At 41.0% G+C, this 17,213-nt stretch overlaps 1 protein-coding gene across 5 annotated transcripts in view; it reads left to right on the top strand.

Moving 5' to 3' along the window:
* VPS54 (VPS54 subunit of GARP complex) overlaps nucleotides 1-17,213 on the top strand; it is a 53,511-nt gene that overhangs the window by 18,721 nt on the left and 17,577 nt on the right. For all 5 annotated transcript variants that reach the window (XM_055809631.1, XM_055809633.1, XM_055809629.1 and 2 more), the window contains 8 exons: nucleotides 1,896-2,281; nucleotides 6,795-6,921; nucleotides 8,001-8,108; nucleotides 11,299-11,354; nucleotides 13,191-13,287; nucleotides 13,769-14,106; nucleotides 16,000-16,129; nucleotides 16,587-16,768. In XM_055809631.1, the coding sequence (XP_055665606.1) occupies nucleotides 1,896-2,281; nucleotides 6,795-6,921; nucleotides 8,001-8,108; nucleotides 11,299-11,354; nucleotides 13,191-13,287; nucleotides 13,769-14,106; nucleotides 16,000-16,129; nucleotides 16,587-16,768 (1,424 nt within the window). The remainder of the gene's footprint in view (nucleotides 1-1,895; nucleotides 2,282-6,794; nucleotides 6,922-8,000; nucleotides 8,109-11,298; nucleotides 11,355-13,190; nucleotides 13,288-13,768; nucleotides 14,107-15,999; nucleotides 16,130-16,586; nucleotides 16,769-17,213) is intronic.

Below are 17,213 nucleotides of genomic sequence, written 5' to 3'. Positions count from 1 at the left end.
TGGTGTGTGGGGAAATTAAAAAAGAAAGTGGTGAGGTGCCTTAAGAAAAATTAAGATGAGATCCTCCAGAAGGTGTTTTCAAATTTCCAGGAATTAGTCTTCCTGCTCTCCTGCCAGGTCAGGAGGAAGAGGCAGGCTCTGTGGGAGGCTAACTGGATTGTTCATTGTGTTGTCCTCCACACGTAAAGCTGGAGGAATACTTCCTTGGAGTTTGTGGCAGTTGCTGTCTGAAGATGAAAAAGCAGTGTCTGGCGTATGCTTTGAACTGACAAAGTGTGCCCGGCAGCAGCAGAATGGGCACTCAACATAGACTTCGAGCGAAGGAGACCCAGAGCCCCCTTCAATGCAGTGGAGTGAAAATAAAGCTTCAAATATCCGTGAGCTATGCTTCTTTGGAGGGGTCGTACAAATACCTAAGTAGTATAAAACAGTTCTGTTGCCTCCAAAGCCACATGTATGACAAATTATTATACTGAATCATATTACTGAAATGGGCCCAAACTTTTTCTTTTACTCTTTAAAGGCTCTGAACTGCATGAGGTTTACACTTAGCACGTGTAAATAGGAACCCTGCTGCCATAATTATCCTTAGCTCCAGGCATCATTTTTCAACAGGATTTTGAAAACCTTGCCTTAAGCACACATACTTAGGCTGTTAGTGCTTTTGGACTGCTGCTGATCTACTTGAACAATTTCCCCCTAACGTTTTTCTCTTCCTTACCTCCTTCCATGTCTTGCCCTACATTGGGACTGTAAGCTCTTTGAGGCAGGTACTATCATTTTGTTCTGTTTGTTCTACCTCACTTAGCATAGTGAAGGGACCCAGGGCATCTGGTCGGTACAATCACATAAGAAAATTATCATCATAACCCTTTTTCTGATCCCTGTGTCACAGTCTGCCTCAGCTTTTCCTGTGGGCTAGGTGTATGGAGGATGTTTTTGATTAAATGTATTGCAAACAAGATGCGTTTGCATATTGTATAAATCCCCAGTGTTAAATACATGCAGGATGGAAATAACTATAAGAAGGAAATGTTCTCCTGCTGATTCTCTTTCCATCTCTGGATGGGCCTTTTGAAATTCAGCATGAGGTTTGAGTGCTTGGCACCTCTTAGAAACCAGGTCAACTGAGTATTAGCATTCAGATGAGCATCCTAATGCCTCAGTCCTTTGAGTTTGCATATTCAGCATAAGCCAGAACACAGAGCTTTTTACAGCTCAAATAATCAGGCCAACCCAGTGGTCTGGTAACTGTTCGACATAGAGAATTTGAATTTTAGGTTCTAAACATGCAGGCATATTCCATCTCTGGGAATCCCACAGTGCTGGTGTACGTGGAATACGCTTAATAGGAACTCCAGCTGGTTGACAAAAAAGCCAACTGCAGCCAGAGATATCCTGAGGATTTATCTACAAAGAAGATGCTACAGCATTTTAAATGATGACATGCCTTTGGAATGTCTCTCTTCAAGTATAGTTGGGCTGCATCTTTAGCAGCTTCAGTGACCCGAAGTACATAGAGTATTTGCATGTGTATACTGTTCTTATTTGCAAGCCAGTGTCCAGAGCTGTCTCCTGGTTAAAGGCCAGTGTGCAGCCATGGGATACAAAAGCTTGGGTATTTTAAAATTATTTGCTTTTCTACCTTGTAGTTTTCAAGCAGGAGTGGCACCAAGTCAGCCTTCCCAGAGTGACTTGGAGTTCATTTGAAATCAGATGATCAAACCACAATGAGCAGTTATTTGTTTGCTAATCTGACAAAGGATTTTAATTTTTATTAGCAAAATTTCCCTGTGATACAGTAAGACAAATACCCTGAAAGTGTATTTGCGTGAGGATAAACTTGCTAAGTCATAACAACACTGTTCATTTTTCCTCCTTCCTCCTTTTTCTAGCTGAGCCATTATCTGGACATTGTGGAAGTCAATATTGCTCATCAGATTTCTCTGCGCTCAGAAGCATTTTTTCATGCAATGACCTCTCAGCATGAGTTGCAGGACTACCTCAGGAAAACTTCCCAGGCTGTAAAATTACTTAGAGAGAAAATCTCCAAAATTGATAAAGTAATGTGTGAAGGATCGCTTCGAGTTTTAAGACTGTCGCTCACCAGAAATAACTGTATAAAAGCATACAATAAACTGAGATTAATGGCTACTGTACACCAAACACAGCCCACAGTACAGTTGCTGCTATCCACTTCTGAGTTTGTTGGAGCTTTGGACTTAATAGCCACAACACAGGAGGTGTTACAGCAAGAGCTTCAAGGCATTCACAGTTTCCGGTACGTAACCATCTGGGGAATTAGTAAAATGCAAGTAGAGCTAGAATGTCCTGGGCACGTTATGTTGGCTGAAGGAGTTTGTTTTACCTTTGTTCATTCTTAGAGGGCGTAGTGCAAAAGTTACAAAATGTAAGTTGTGGCGTAAGCAGTGTGACTCATGCATGTGCCAGAGACAGGGTTTTTTTTGCAGTGGGAGGACATGAACTTTTAATGTCTAGATGCTTCGTACTCCATTCTTGTTTACAGGTGTTTTAGGGGTGCAGAGGTGAAAGCCAAACAGTGGCTGGACCTCCACCTTGCAGGGCTTGTAGCCCGGAGCTGGGAGATGGTTTCCAAGTGGTGGTCTGCAATCCTCATGTATGCAGCACCGCAGAGACCCAGTTCTTGCTATACAGCTCCACTCTGGGCCTGTGTCTTTAGTGACTGACCTAGGCTTGTGGTGTTACAGGAATATGCAGCATGTGTCAAATAAGTCAGCCTCCAACCTGTGCTTGTGCTGGAAGAAGCTTTGCAAGCAAAAGCCAGTGCAAAGTTACTAAATGTGGTCTGAGGTTGACAGTTGGTCAGATGGAATGTGTTCAGCCAGGTCCGCCCTTGTGGAGAGCTGTATTGACAGCGGCCAGGGGGTGCTGCCTCTTGCTCCATCCAACTGAGAAGTGAAGTTCTGTGAACTGCTGAAGTCGGGAAGGGAAGGAATAAAGGGAAGGTGCTGCCCAGTCTGCTGTTGCTATTGGTTTTTTTGCCTGTGTTTGCTACAGTGATGGGAATTGGTGAGTCCAAGGTCCTGCACTGGCTGCTTCTGTTAGCAGTGGATGCTTAGAGCTCCACATGGGAGATGCCACTGCACTGGACAAGATCCTCTGTGATATGGAAGAGTATTAATACAGTGGAACCCTTTTAGCTGATGTAAAATAAGCTATCATAACTGTCATATACAGTTTAAAAGTGTTGTATGCAAAGCTGCAGCTGTGGAATGTTGCTAGCAGAAGTAATATATGTTAAATCGGCTCCGAGACTTGCATCAGCTATAAGTTGGTGCTGGGAGAGGGGTTGGTTTTTTGGAGGTTATGTGGTTCCTGCAACCTGGTGGTTCCCAGCTTGTGTAATAAAAGCATGGTTGTTACTCAGTAACTGTAACATGAGTGTTCAGAACTTTATACAGATGCTGTGTGTCTGTTCTGATGAGCTCCCTTTCTAACACCCCTTCCAGCTGGCTTGGGAAAAACCTCACAAATGTTGTAGAAAAGATTTCAGAAGAAGTATTCTAAAAGAATACCCCAAAAATTATTTTTTCTTTAAAAAGAGCTAATAATCTACTGGGAGGAAAGTTGTTAGAGCATGTTAAGTCTTTTTCTTTTAGCTTAGATGGTCCATCTTCAGGCGCTTCAGCACACTTCCTTTCTTCTTTACTGTTCCTACTCTCAACCACTTGAATATGGTGCACAGCGCTTGACTGAGTCACATTTGTATTTAACTGGATGATAATGAGTGTACTTCTACAACTCTGTGACAGCATCAGTCAGAATTACTTGTGTTTTGCAATCAAGTGACCTACGTACAATGTCAGCAGAGTGCAGTTCTGTTGTCGTGCTTGGTATATGTGATGTCCTAAGAATGTGCCATTATTTTAAAACTACACTCAGATGTGGAACATCTTTGCAGGTAAATATTCATTTTGTCTCCAAAAAGTAATTTGTATGAATAATGCTTAGTTGGTTTCTATGGCAGAGTTAAAAATAACGATGTGAGTGGGGAATGTCCCCTCTGCTTTGGATATTAAGGGTTCAGAAAGGTGAGTTAAGTGTGACCTGAGTCACCGTCCCCACCAGAGATGCAAGCGCAGTTGAGAAGCCCAGTACAGTTGTTCCCGAGTCTCACAGTGGCCCCTGTGTATAGCATGTCTGGAGAAATAACGTGCAGTGGGAAGATGGAGATCTTGATAAAACTTCTGAGTAGAATGTTGTGTTTCTAAAAACAAACAATTTTTTAAAAAAATCTAAATTGATGGCATACACAAATAAGTCAGCTTTTTCCAAGAAATACCAAATGGATGTTCTTGCTTTGTTCTGAACAAGAATGCCATAGTTGTCAAGTGAGTTAAGGAACTGATTTATTTTAAGATTATATTAACTTCTAAATCAGTATCACGTTTTTCTAAATAATTAGTATGTCTCTTTTTAACTAAATAATTTGTATCTTATTTTTAAATCCGAATTTGTTACTTTGGTATTGTGCATGACAGCTGGTGGAATTTGCTTTTGAACAGATAACTTTAAATTGAGTCATGTCGCAGAATCACTGATTCCATATAAAATAGTAAGAAAACTACTCAGATTACCCATATACAAAATTTTTCCTCATCTTGCTATGCTATATGCAGAAAACAATGTAATTTGATTCTGGTTATAGCAAGAAACGAAAGCACCTTAATGGTGCTGTGAAGTAATAAATTGGTGCCTTTAATCTAAGTCAGTATCCCCAGTGATTATAGGTACAGTTGTAACGATACAGTTACTGCTTGCTACTATTGGATAGAATTACAGGTTTAGAGCTCTTTAACATTTTCAAGTTCATACTTTTAATTTAAAAAAAAAACACATTTGTTAACTAAATTACAAACCTGTACTGCCAGGTTTTATATTGTTTTCATAGTCCTTGTTGGGGTCATGGAGATAAAGTGATTTTTTTGCACAGGTATGCTGGCAAACCATATTTTAGTACTTTTTTATACAGTAAAACACGGATACTTGGAAAAAAGAGTTTCACCTCTGTGTTTTAAACGAATTTTTACCCTGCAGTCATAATTTTACATCACAGAGTTGTAGTATTCAGTCATTGAAAGGACATGAGGTGTGACTGGTACCTCTTAAAAGATGGTTGCCAAGGCATTTTGCTGGAGTGTGAATTAAAGTTTGACTTGTTCTAGTGTGTTTCAGGGTAGAGGGATTTTTTATTTTTGTTTTGTTAGGGGCTAGAATATCTTGGGCAAAATGGTGGCAGCAAGTGCTGGGAACTCATGGCGGATGTTTCCATACCTGAGGCTTGAAAGGGCGGGTTACGTTGTGTTTCAGTGCAGTTAAGCACAGTTGCAGAAATACTTGACTGAAGAGCATCTTTGTGCTTACCGAAGTAAACCTTTGTGTTGTGGGTATTAGTCCTGCAGTAAGTTTTGCAGCTCCAGTCGTTATACTGCAAATAATAATCTTCAGGGTTTTTTCTGTTGGGTTTGTTTTGAAACGTCCACGGTGCAACTGGCTTGGGTTTTCTGGAGACCATTTTTGCTTAAATTAGTTTTTTTAAATGTGTCCTCTTTGTCCATTCCAGCCAATTCTTGACTAACAGTTCAGTTTCAAAGCAGGCACATCCCCCATCATCTTAAAATTAGAAAAAAATGAAGCTGCTTAACTGGGATCCAGCAAGACTCATTCAGTTCAGCTCAGTGCTGGCCACGTGGGTTTCTGCAGGGAGGAGCTACCCTGGCATCACGCTTCCTTGCACCCTGGTGCTGACTTTGCCCACGGGGCTGTGAGGCTGGATCCTGTGGGCTTTGCACTGGTACAGCAGTGCTCCTACCAGGGAGTCCTAACATGTTTTTGCGGCTCCATGAAAGCTAACAGTCCGGCTACACCAGCACTGAATTAAAGCCAGTGAGCCATGCAGGTTCATCTTCCCCATTTTGTGTCCGGGTTTTTCTAAAACCTCACCACTTCTGTTAATTCTCATTGGCAAAGTGTCTGTCTGATTTTGTTTTTAAACAAGGAAAAAGCAGACCGATTTTTACAGATGTTTGGTGCTCCCAGCTGTCGGTGGAAGTTGGAAGGCCTGGAGTGTTTGACATCCCTGAAAGTATCACTTTTAATTTTACTCTGCTAAAAGTTTCTCTAGCTGCACAGTTTTTAAAGCCTGGTTGACATTTCTGATGTGAGAAATTCCCTTGTGGTTCTATATCTGCAATCTGCAAAATATGGTTTAAAATCTGAAATACATGGAAAAAATATTTTGAATGTAGAGTACCATAAAAATGGCAAACTTGAAAACTCTTCTGTGTTCTCTGAAAGCCATCCTCTCATGGAAAGCCGTTACTGTATCTCAGTCATGTAAAGTAAATCTGTGACCACGTTAAAAGCTCAAACACTTTTTTTTTTTTGTCACTTTCCTGCCGACAAGCACAGAATATTCTCAGTTCTGGTTCACTTCATTAGGAAGAAGTACTCAACACCTTAAAAAAAAAAAAAACAAAAAAAAAAACCAAAACCAACAACCAAAAAACCCCTAATTCCAGGTTTTACCCTCCATCAATATTCAAGACCATATGTTTGCTGCAAGGTGACGGTACCTCTGAAAAATGCATGGTTTCAGCTGCTCTAAGAAGTGAAAGATTTGAGCCCCCCATTAAGCCAGCATTGATTGCATGGAAATTACCTGCTGGGTGGTTATTTTCTTCAGCTGTGAAATAATGATTCATTTTCAGGTTGATTATATTGGCTCATATCTCAATGGCTGTTTTTCTTAGGCATCTTGGCTCACAGCTTTGTGAACTGGAAAAGCTGATAGATAAAATGATGATTGCGGAGTTTTCAACTTATGCTCGCAATGATTTAAATAGACCCTTAGAAGATGATTGCCATATTCTAGAAGAGGTATGTCTGTTACTGAAATAAACTGTCTGATGAATATGTTTGCATTTTTAACATACTTAATTAGCACCAACTAATTCACTCAGGTCCCTAGTAGCAACATTATAATTCTACACTATTTCTCTTCTCATCCAAACTTCCACACACACACACCCTTTTTTTTTTTTTTTTTGTGCTTGATAAAATTAAGTAATTGTAACTAAACTCATGGAACTGCAATTCAGTCATACTTTATTTTTTCAAAATAATCAGTTTTATTTTCTCTGATTAAATGTATACTGAGTTTACTTCATGAGCCTCAACACTTTAAGTCAAAAAGAACATGGACTCTCATATCTACTTGAGTGTATAATGTAAAAACTTTAGTTTTGCAATGAAAGATGACAGTTGCATGTTGTTCTCATTCTGCCTCCCTGTGCATTTGTGGGTGCTTATATCAACTATATGGTCACCCTGAATACATGCTTCATTTGCAGTATAGATAAATATATTTCTCATTCCTCTGAAGATCATAAACATCTAAAGATTAAGCTAGTGTGATTGCTTTCTAGCCAGGAAAAAACTTTTCTGGATTTTGCCTGTACTATTCTTCAGTAAATGCTGGACCCTATTAAGTGTTTAGTTTTATTTCATCCATGGGTTTCATTAAATACAGTGAACAGCAACAGCACTTAAAATGTTCCCGTTTCTGCCCTATAGTTTTTTCTCACCTCTGCTCCACAATGGGATAGCCTCTCACTTGTGCTGGTGCAATTGTATTTAGTGTAATTCTTGCTTGGGGTAAGGAAACTCATTCATCTTTCAAATTATCCATGTTTTTAAGCACAAGTGGATGAGCACAACTGAGAAACAGGCATGAAACAGGCTGGGAGGAAGGGACTCCGCTGGTATTGCTATAGGGAGCTTTGTATGGTCAAAGCATGGCATTAGTCTCAAGGCACTGCACTGATCTAAATACTGTTCACTGTGTTTGATAGATGAACTTTCTTACTGCTGTGTAATTTCTTAAAATTGTTTCTTGTCCTCATCTTGATATTTTTAGTGTGGGGTTTTTTATTTTTCTTTTTTTTTTGTCTTGATAGGAGAGACTTGTATCTCTAGTATTTGGACTTTTAAAACAAAGAAAACTAAATTTTTATGAAATATATGGAGATGAAATGATTATTACTGCAAAGAACATAATTAAACAGGTAAGCCAAACACTTCTAACATACCTGACAAGCTTGCCTCAACTCCTTAAAAATTATTTTCTGAAGTAGTTAAGAACAGCTCTAACGAAGTTTTGTGGTGGTTGATGGTCTCTCCTTTGGAGCAGCTGAGCTTTGCAGACACTAAGGATTTCCTGAAGCACAGAGGTCTGTTTGCAGAGAAGACCTTCTGGAAGGAGTAGGTAGCATAAGTATAGCAGATCACAGCTTTCTCTGTATAGTTACCATTGTTCTGAGTTCCTTGATTTCAGCTTAAGGTTGTTTTTTTTTTCCTCTTAACAATGGCTTTCCCAAATAGTATAGCTGTGTCATAACAACTATGTTTAGAAACAAAAAAACCAAAACCACCCCCACCCCCCCAAAAAACCCACCACCAAAATCCAAAAATGCATCAACCCTCACTGCCAACCCTCTAAAAACTAAACCTCTTAAGTTCTTGGTCTAAATACATAACAGAGTATCAAAAAATCTGCCAGCAGAAACAATCGAATTCCCAACAAATGCAACAGAAAACATTGCTTGCCTGAATATTAGCACAGACCTAGCATAGGCACATGATAGAAGGTGGGAAAATATCCTTGTCTTTTTCTGACAGCAAAGTGAAGCAATGAAGAAGGTAGAAGTGCTTGTCTGTAAAAAAGAAAAAATTAAAAAAAATAAAAAAAAATAAAAATAAAAATGAACTTGTCGGTGGTGGTGGTGTTTGCCATTTAGAGTAGCGTGTCTGTCTTCTCAAACCAAAAATCTTTGTAGACTAAAACAACAAATAAACATTCTTTGGGGGAAAATGCATCGACTAGTGACACGTGTGATGGCTTTTGTTTGCAAACAAAAACTTAGACTGAGCATGTGTTTAGTACTCTTAATTTTATTAATCTTGTTTGTTTGCCTGCATATGTGAGAATATTGTGTAAAGGGGTGTTTTTCTCCCCTAAAGATACATGATTATTTCAAGTGTCACGTTCTGCTGTGGTAATGAGCTGCTTCTGATTTGTATCTCAAAGGCTGGGAGATAGCTGGGTGGTGGGTTTGCCATCAGATGAAGACAGTCTTTCCTGTCCTCATAGTATAGTAAGATGTTCACAGCTGTGTTGTGAACCAGGTTGGGAACCCAGCTTTTAAAAGTTTGGATTTTCTTTTTTAATGTTATTGTAAGGTTTTTGTTTTAAGCTAGATTGGGATTTCCTAAATCACTTTATGTTGCAGCGCCACGGTTCTGTTCATCTCATTGTGCAGGGTGGGTATAGATAAAGCAGGCCAATGTTGCTAGTGAATATTGTGGGAGAATTAGAAAACAGACAGTCAATGTATGCAACAGTCCCACCACTTTTTTTAAGGACCTGGCGATGATGTGGGTCCTTTCCCACTTGACCCCAATGTAATTTACATCAGTTAAGCACTCGTGCCCCTGACTGCTTGTTCTCTCCCCACCTGAAGGTGGTGGGATGCTGGGCTGCATCATTTCCCTGCTCCCTAAAAGATCAGCAGAGGGTGTGAGTGACCACTACTTTCTAGTCATGCTGTGTTACTGTAAGCCTGGAAAAACAAAGGCATACAGATGTGTGCAGCTGCTCCAGGCCTTCACATTGTGCTTAACACCACCAAAAAAACCCCAAACAAACAAACAAAAAAGGCATGAATGAATAACACCAGCCTAAAACTGTGCCATCTGCCCATTGGTCTGCCTTGGCTTTTCACTTGCCTCTATCAGCAGTCATGAGACTTTTTTTTTCCTTTAAGTTCTTTGTTTAGTTGCGAAATAGGCAGGTAGCGCTCCCTGTTTTCCTGCTTGTTCTCAGTCATAAAGCACTTCTCCCATTCTGCTGGGAGTATCTGTCTTTAAGGTGTCACCTCTGCTCAGTAATAGACGAAGTTTAATCAGCTTCCAGTCTAAGTTTCTATTGAACAGGGAAAACAGACAGGATCAGATTATTTCTGGTTTGTGCAACAGGTTTGGATTGTAGCCTATTGTCTCAACTCTTAGGGATGTTTTTCCTTAATGAAGGAAACAGTTTCCTTCCCACATCTCAAATGTGCTTCCTGTTCAAATGCATTGCTGGGCTGTTTTGGTCAGTACTGTAGCAGCTCTTTATTGCCAGGCTGGTGAAAGAGCAGAGGTTTGTAAGCACTGAACACACTGCACAGTTCAAGAATAAGGTGTGTTCTTACAAACTGCTGTACTGACCACTGTTATTCAAAATGCAGCTAAAATCCACGTAGCTTGAGACTGCAGCCCTCAGTCACTATTTGGGTTGTACATATTCACTTAAAGGCAAGATGAGTTCATATGCTACTGACTTATTTGATCAGGTTATTGAATTAGTATTTGGGAGAAGACCCCTAATTCAATCGGAACGGAGTTGATTTGTACCTAGGGCTTACAAGTAACATGAAAAGAGATCGGTGAAATCACTGTGAAACGATAGATGTCTTTGGAATGAAAATCAATTGTTAGAGACTGAAGAACTGGCCGGTTTTGTGTGCACCAGTTGAGGACCAAGTGTCCTTTGAGGAAAGGCCACAGCGTAGCGATTAAGGTGTGGAGAAATCTAGGGACAGAGGCAGGCTGTGCCCTGGAGGGACGAGGAGGACAGACAGCAAATCCCATTTCTCCTGGGAGAGCAGTTGAAACTGGCTCTGCCTTAACATTTGAAAGCGCAGGACTGTAGGTGGGTGCTTTCACACTTTCCTGCTGCTGTTCTTTCCAACACAGGTTACTTTCCAAGTCCTGTATTTAAAGATTAAAAGGAAGTCAACCAATATTTTCCAAAGTCAGTTGCTTTGGAAAGGGGAAGAATATAGCTTCTGTTCTCAAGTACCTGACCTGAGAGACATTTTTTAAATGTGCTTAGCATCCATGCTCAGAAAAGCAGGTCCCTTTGTGATGAAGTCGGTGTGCCCTCCAGAGCTTAGTATGCAGTTGGGAACTTTTTGATCATCTGTATTTTGCAAGTAGGTGTTTGGTGGGTGGTTTGGGGGTTTTGTTTTGGGGTTTTTGTTTGTTTGTTTTTAGAGAAACAAGAGGTTAAATGATACAAATATGTCTTTCCTTTATTATTTTACTTTTCCTTATTTAACTTGAGGATTATTGTGTATGTTATGAAACTCAGCAGCGGTTAGAAAGAAGCTAAGATCTTTTTTTGTTTTGTTTTTTCCCCTTTAAATTTGACAGTGTGTGGTTAATACGGTATCGCAGATAGAAGAAATAGATACAGAAGTGGTTGTTAAGTAAGTATACAGCCAGATATTATTTTTTTTTTTGGTGGTGGGTGGGGATAGGAGATGGATGGCTTTTAGCATAGATAAATTTGCCATTCTAATTTGTGCTTAAATTTCCATATAACAAAGGATTAGCCTTCTCTTTCACCTTGAGCCTCTGCTTCTGTCCACCTCCGTGAGAATATTGTGTATTCCCCTTCAGATTCTAACGTTACCTTAAATGTACTGTTAAAATAAATACTAAAATACTGTGAATCTCACTGCATGAAGCATAAACTACTGTATTTAGGCATATGTCTCTACTTGAAGGCATTCCCTGTTGTCGTAATCTGGGGTTACCTGTCAGTAGTTTCAGTACCTCCCACATGAACAAGAACAGGAGCTATGCAGAGAGACCAGGCAGCTTCAGACGCAAGAAAATGGTCCAGCAGGAGCTTTGCAAAGCCTAGCAAAGGCAAATGCCAAGTTCTGTATCTTGGAAGGAGCAACCCCTTTGCAAAAGGAGAGGCAGGAGCTGGCTGGCTTCAGGGCAGCTTTGCAGGGTGGGACCTGCGGATCTCTGGTGGAGAACTGGTTGGCCATAGACAGCAGCGTGTCCTTACAGCTGCAGCCTGGGCAACGTTAGCACAGCTGGCAGGTCAGGGGGCAAGAAAGACATCGAGATCCAGAAGAGGCCACTGGGTTGTCTGGGGGCGCAAAGCGCAGAGTGCAGGAGCAGCAGCCTGGGCCCCTTTGCAGCCTGGGAAGGGGAAGGCTCAGGGGAGAACGGCCCGCAGCTACCCCATAGAAGGGTTACGGGAGAGCTGCAGACAGAGCCAGGCTCCTCTCGGAGGTGTGCAGGGGAAGGATGAGGGGCAGCAGGCAAAAGGTGAAAGATGAGAAATGCTAGCTGAATCTTAGAAAAGATGTGTTCATGTGTTCCCAGTGAGGATGGTCAAACACTGGAACAGGGCCCTGAAGGAGCTGTGGGATATCCGTCCTGGGACGTAGTCAAGCCTTGACTGGGCAGGGCCCACAGCAACCCAAGCTGGTTGGACCCGAGTTGAGCAGGGGTTGGACAAGGCACCTCCGGAGGCCCCAGCTCCAGACGCCCCTGCCAGCTTCTGTTTGTCTGTAGCTCTGTGATTCATTTGGCTCAGCAAAGGGTTAGCCCAAGGGAATAAAACCAGACCAGCTGATAAAGCAAAGTGAGTGGCAGAATCTGCATGGGATTCTTACCCAGACTGGGAAGAGTCTGGGCACAGGGTCATTCTTAAACAGTAGATATTTGATCACTGTTCCCCGGTGTTTACTATTCTGCCGTTAGGTCCTAACTGTGTATTACAGGTTTTAGCTTTTGTTCTGTCAATGGCTTCTCTGCCCTTTGCCATGAACAGCTGACTTGCACTTTAGTAGCAGAAGTGGTCTCGCTGCAGTGCAACAAAATGGGCTTAATAACACAGCTTTTATAACACTTGCAAACTACTTTCATTTAAGTCTTTCTATATATGTTTTTTCCCCCCTTCCATGATTCGTGAAAATGCTATTAACCCCCCTCCCTTGTTCTAACATGTACTTATCCCAGGGAAAGAGAATTTGTGTCCTGGAAAAAACTAGATGGTAAATGTGAGGCTTTCATTTTTTAGCATGATCTGGTTTTATATACCTCCTTCCCCATTGCACTTGCATACATTGTGTTGATAGTGACTGTTGGTCAGATGATGTTTGTTGTTATGCCAGATAAAAATCTACAGGGTTTTCCTTATATTTACGATTCCATTTAAAGCATGTTTTTTTTCTTTATGTGCCAGTAGGCATCATGGCCAGTAAGCACTTGTTGTTTACTGAATACTGCTCTTTTTTCAGGCTTGCAGACCAGATGAGGATGATGAATTTTCCTCAGTGGTTTGATTTACTGAAGAATATTTTTTCTAAGTTTACCACCTTCCTCAAGAGAATAAAGGTAAGACATTCATTTGCCAAGAGTTTCACCTAATTCAGACATGAAAGGGAATTAAGTTACTTTCCATTTGAAGTCTTAAGGTGTTGGTTTTGCTTATAGAGCTCAAATTTTTGATTGAAAGAAGGATATGTGAATATCGGCATCCAGGGCAAAAATGATTAGTGCTAACAAAGAGAGCAGTGGGAAGGAGATAATACCTCTTGTTGCGTGATTGCATCCATTTCAGGCTGCTAGGGATTAGGACAGAACTTTTGTATGTGTTAGATTGCTCCAAATGAGGTTTCTTTCACCATTCTCAGAAACAGCTGATATTGGTTACCATCAGACGGACAGGTCTGCCTCCGAATGCTAATTATGCAATAGAAAATAAAGCCAGGATTTAGTTTAATTTCATGGGTAAAAGAAAATCCCTTTCTAGCACAAGTTTGTGGCACAGGGTTTTGGTTTTTTTTTTTGTAATAGAAGTTATATTTGATTCTAGGCAACGTTAAATACTATCCGTAGCGTGGTTTTCTTGGTTCTAGACAAGAACCAAAAAACCAGAGACCTGGCGGACACCTTACAAAAGAACTCTGCTAAAGACAGTACGGTGGACACAGAAGTGGCTTACCTGACTCATGAAGGCATGTTTATAAGTGATGCGTTCAACGAAGGAGACCTCCCGCCTGTAGCAGCTGACACTACCTCTCAACGAAACACTTCCCCAAACAGTGAGCCCTGTAGCAGTGACTCGGTCTCTGAACCAGAGTGCACTACCGATTCCTCATCCAGCAAAGAGCAAACATCATCTTCTGTTACTCCAGGGGCAGTAGAGATGATGTAAGTAGACACACTACCTGTCTCCACTTTGCAGCGTGTTGGAAACCAGATGTTAGGTGCAGGCAGTTGTTTCTGATGATAGAGTACGAAAATTACTTTGAACGAATGTGCTTTTCTAGGTAAGTGAAGTGCAGTGGCTCTCCCCCATCTGCCCTGGAGACTGCCATCAGACTGCACTATCCCCAGCTCACCTTTTTTTTTATTTGTCTTGTTTTCACCTCTATGCATAGTGGTACAGGGACTGATTGTGTCAGTTCTTACAGAAAAGGGCCCCTTCTCCATCTGTTCTGTTGGGGAGCCTGCTTCTGTAGAGAGCAGGAGAGATGCAAGCCTAGCCTCGTGAAAGATAGCTTGTCACGCCTTTAACAGGCAGAAGCATCTGTTTCCTGTCCATGTTTCCTATGGCTATTTTTTTCTGTTGTTTTCTTTTTTTAAGCTGGCTTTATGGAGTACACCTTGATAAATTCTAGAGAAAAATCTGCTATTCGTTGTCAACTGTTTGACTTGCATGGTTAAATAAATCCATCTCGGTGCTTTGCGAACATAGGCAGTGCTGCCCTGTGGTGCTCCAGACTCCAGAGCTGTAACATTTTGGCATCCTTTTATGCATGTTATTTATGGCTGGAAGTCAGAGCTACCGTTTCAAAAGGACCAGGTATAGTGTGTGTGAGACTCGGGCATGAGCCACTTAAAAAGGCAGCATGTCTGGATACAGGGTTCTATGAAGCAAAATTGAAATACTGCTTGTTACCATGCTGGAAGATGGAAGATAGCAAATGTCCTGCTCGCTCTAGCTGGTTGGTACTTAAACTACTGGTGTGTTTAAGCAACTGTCATTGTTGATAGAGACCTTACCCCTCAAATCACAGTGCTGGCTGAAAGAGATTGTTTTATGCGCAGCATAGTCTAATTAAATCTAATTCAGGCCTCTGTACGTCCAAGCATCCATCATGCGCTGAAGGAGAAATGCAATGTGAAGACGAGTCCAGGGTTACAGTGAGGAGCAGGGAAGGAGAAGGGAGCTGGATCTGAACTGGTCTTGAGCGCTTTGCCAAGTTTGCTAAAAATATGCCACTCAGCTGGGGGTCTGGAGCAATGAAGTTGTTTCCGAGGCTGGTTGCATAACTTCGTTCTAAAATGAACTCGCTTCATCCCTCTTCTGGTTTTCTTTGCACTCTGCTCTGTGTCTGGAGCAGGCTAATAAAATTACACAGTTCTAACAATGTTAGCCCAATTGCTGCTCTGTAGCATCCTGGGTTTTTGCTCTCCTCTTATACTGCCAGTCCCTTCAGCAGCCACGCTGAACCAAAAGATTGTTATCTTAACTAATTACATGAATGGCAGTGCTGTGCTAATGGCTAGCCTCAAAGAGTAGGCAAATCACAAAAGGTTTTTTTAAAAGCACCAATTTAGGAGCCTGAAGTCTAAAGAGCAGATAGAATGACAGCCTATAGATTAAGGTGGCGGGGAGTGCAGAGTATGTATTTTAGGCTTAATGCTTGCATTGGAAGAAAAATACTGTGTTTTATCTGTCAGATGCTTGTGATGCTCAAGTGTTACCAAGCTAGGTAAATTTTAGTTCAGTAAATGTTAATAATATTTGTTGTATTAGTAATGACTATATCATGTTTTGTCTTAGCCCATTAATAACAAATAGAACGTGGATTCAAAACAAAATATAAAGAAGTGCAATTGTACATTTACTTGTTACAGGGATTGACATGACTTTGACAGCAGCTTAGAACATCCCATCTGTACAAAGTGACTTTGGTGATTAACTGACTGTCTGCATTTGACAGTTGCTGCAAGGCTCAGTCCTCCTTCAACCTATGAGCAAAAATACTGGGTTTTTTTATAAATTGATGCTCAACCAACTGGCTCTGTCATTTGTAGGATCAGTGATGACATGAAGCTGACTGACCTGGAACTGGTCAGGCTGGCAAACAATATTCAAGATTTACTTTATAACGCTTCTGATATCTGCCATGATCGTTCAGTCAAGTTCCTCATGGCAAGAGCAAAGGTAAGGAGCTTGGCTCAGACGGCTGTTGGCATCTCATCCTTAATGAGAATTTACTCCCAAGTTACTGGTTTAATGAGCGAGAGTTCTGAAATGGCATTCTCAATTGAAATTAAGTAACTGTTCCTGCTGCTACAGGCACTTGATGCTAATGCCCAGAGCACACAAGCATTAACATATCACATCATTGTAAGGCAATGTGGGTTTCTGCTACTTTTTTTCTTTTCTTTTTTCTTTTTTAATATTCTGACTTGCTGTCTTGGAAGCTCCATGCAGAGAATGCCTATCTATGACCAGGTACCAGCTTGCACTGCAATCTGCCTTCTCTGTCCCATGTAGAGTTAAATAATGTTCTCCTTTGAAATACTCATAGCCCTCAGGCCTGCTGATTAGTCGTTTCTTTATGTCTCTGAATTTTTGTGCTGTTATGTTTCGTTACAATGGTTTTCTTTGCGTATAGGATGGCTTCCTAGAGAAGCTGAATTCCAACGAGTTTGTTGCTCTTTCTCGCTTGATGGAAGGCTTTATCTTAGATACTGAGCAGATCTGTGGCAGGAAAAGTATGTCCTTGCGAGGAGCACTTCAGAGTCAAGCTAATAGATTTGTGAATAGATTCCATGAGGAGAGGAAGACGAAACTCAGGTATCTCTGGGTAGAAGATTTTTGTGTTCTTACATGAATAATTTTATCAATCATATGCCAGGCAGACACGGTCTTTTGTTGCTTAGAATGCTAGTAAGCAAGTTGTACTTAAGAGCAGGGAGTGAAAAAAATGTATTAAAATCCAAATCTTTTCAATTGGTTTAGACTTCTAAGGTTTTCATAACTTAACTTCTTCAAAGTGGATTGTTCTACAGTTGCCTAAAGGAGGACATGATAGCTACAGGAAGTCCTCAAGACTGCCAGCGAAGGGCAGGATTGCTGTGTCTCAGGGCTTGAGTAACTTTGGGATAATTCACTTCCAACTGTTTTAAAAAAAAAACCAAAACAGCGACACAAAAAAATAACAGAAAACCCAAAACAAAACCAACAAATAACCCAACCTAAAAACCTCCATCAAAAACAATAACAACAACAACAACAACAA

This window comes from Falco peregrinus, chromosome 7, assembly GCF_023634155.1.
Source record: "Falco peregrinus isolate bFalPer1 chromosome 7, bFalPer1.pri, whole genome shotgun sequence".
In the NCBI taxonomy this organism is placed as follows: Eukaryota; Metazoa; Chordata; class Aves; order Falconiformes; family Falconidae; genus Falco; species Falco peregrinus.
The sequence above is the reverse complement of the archived record's forward strand: the minus strand, read 5'-3'. Positions and strand labels throughout refer to the sequence as shown.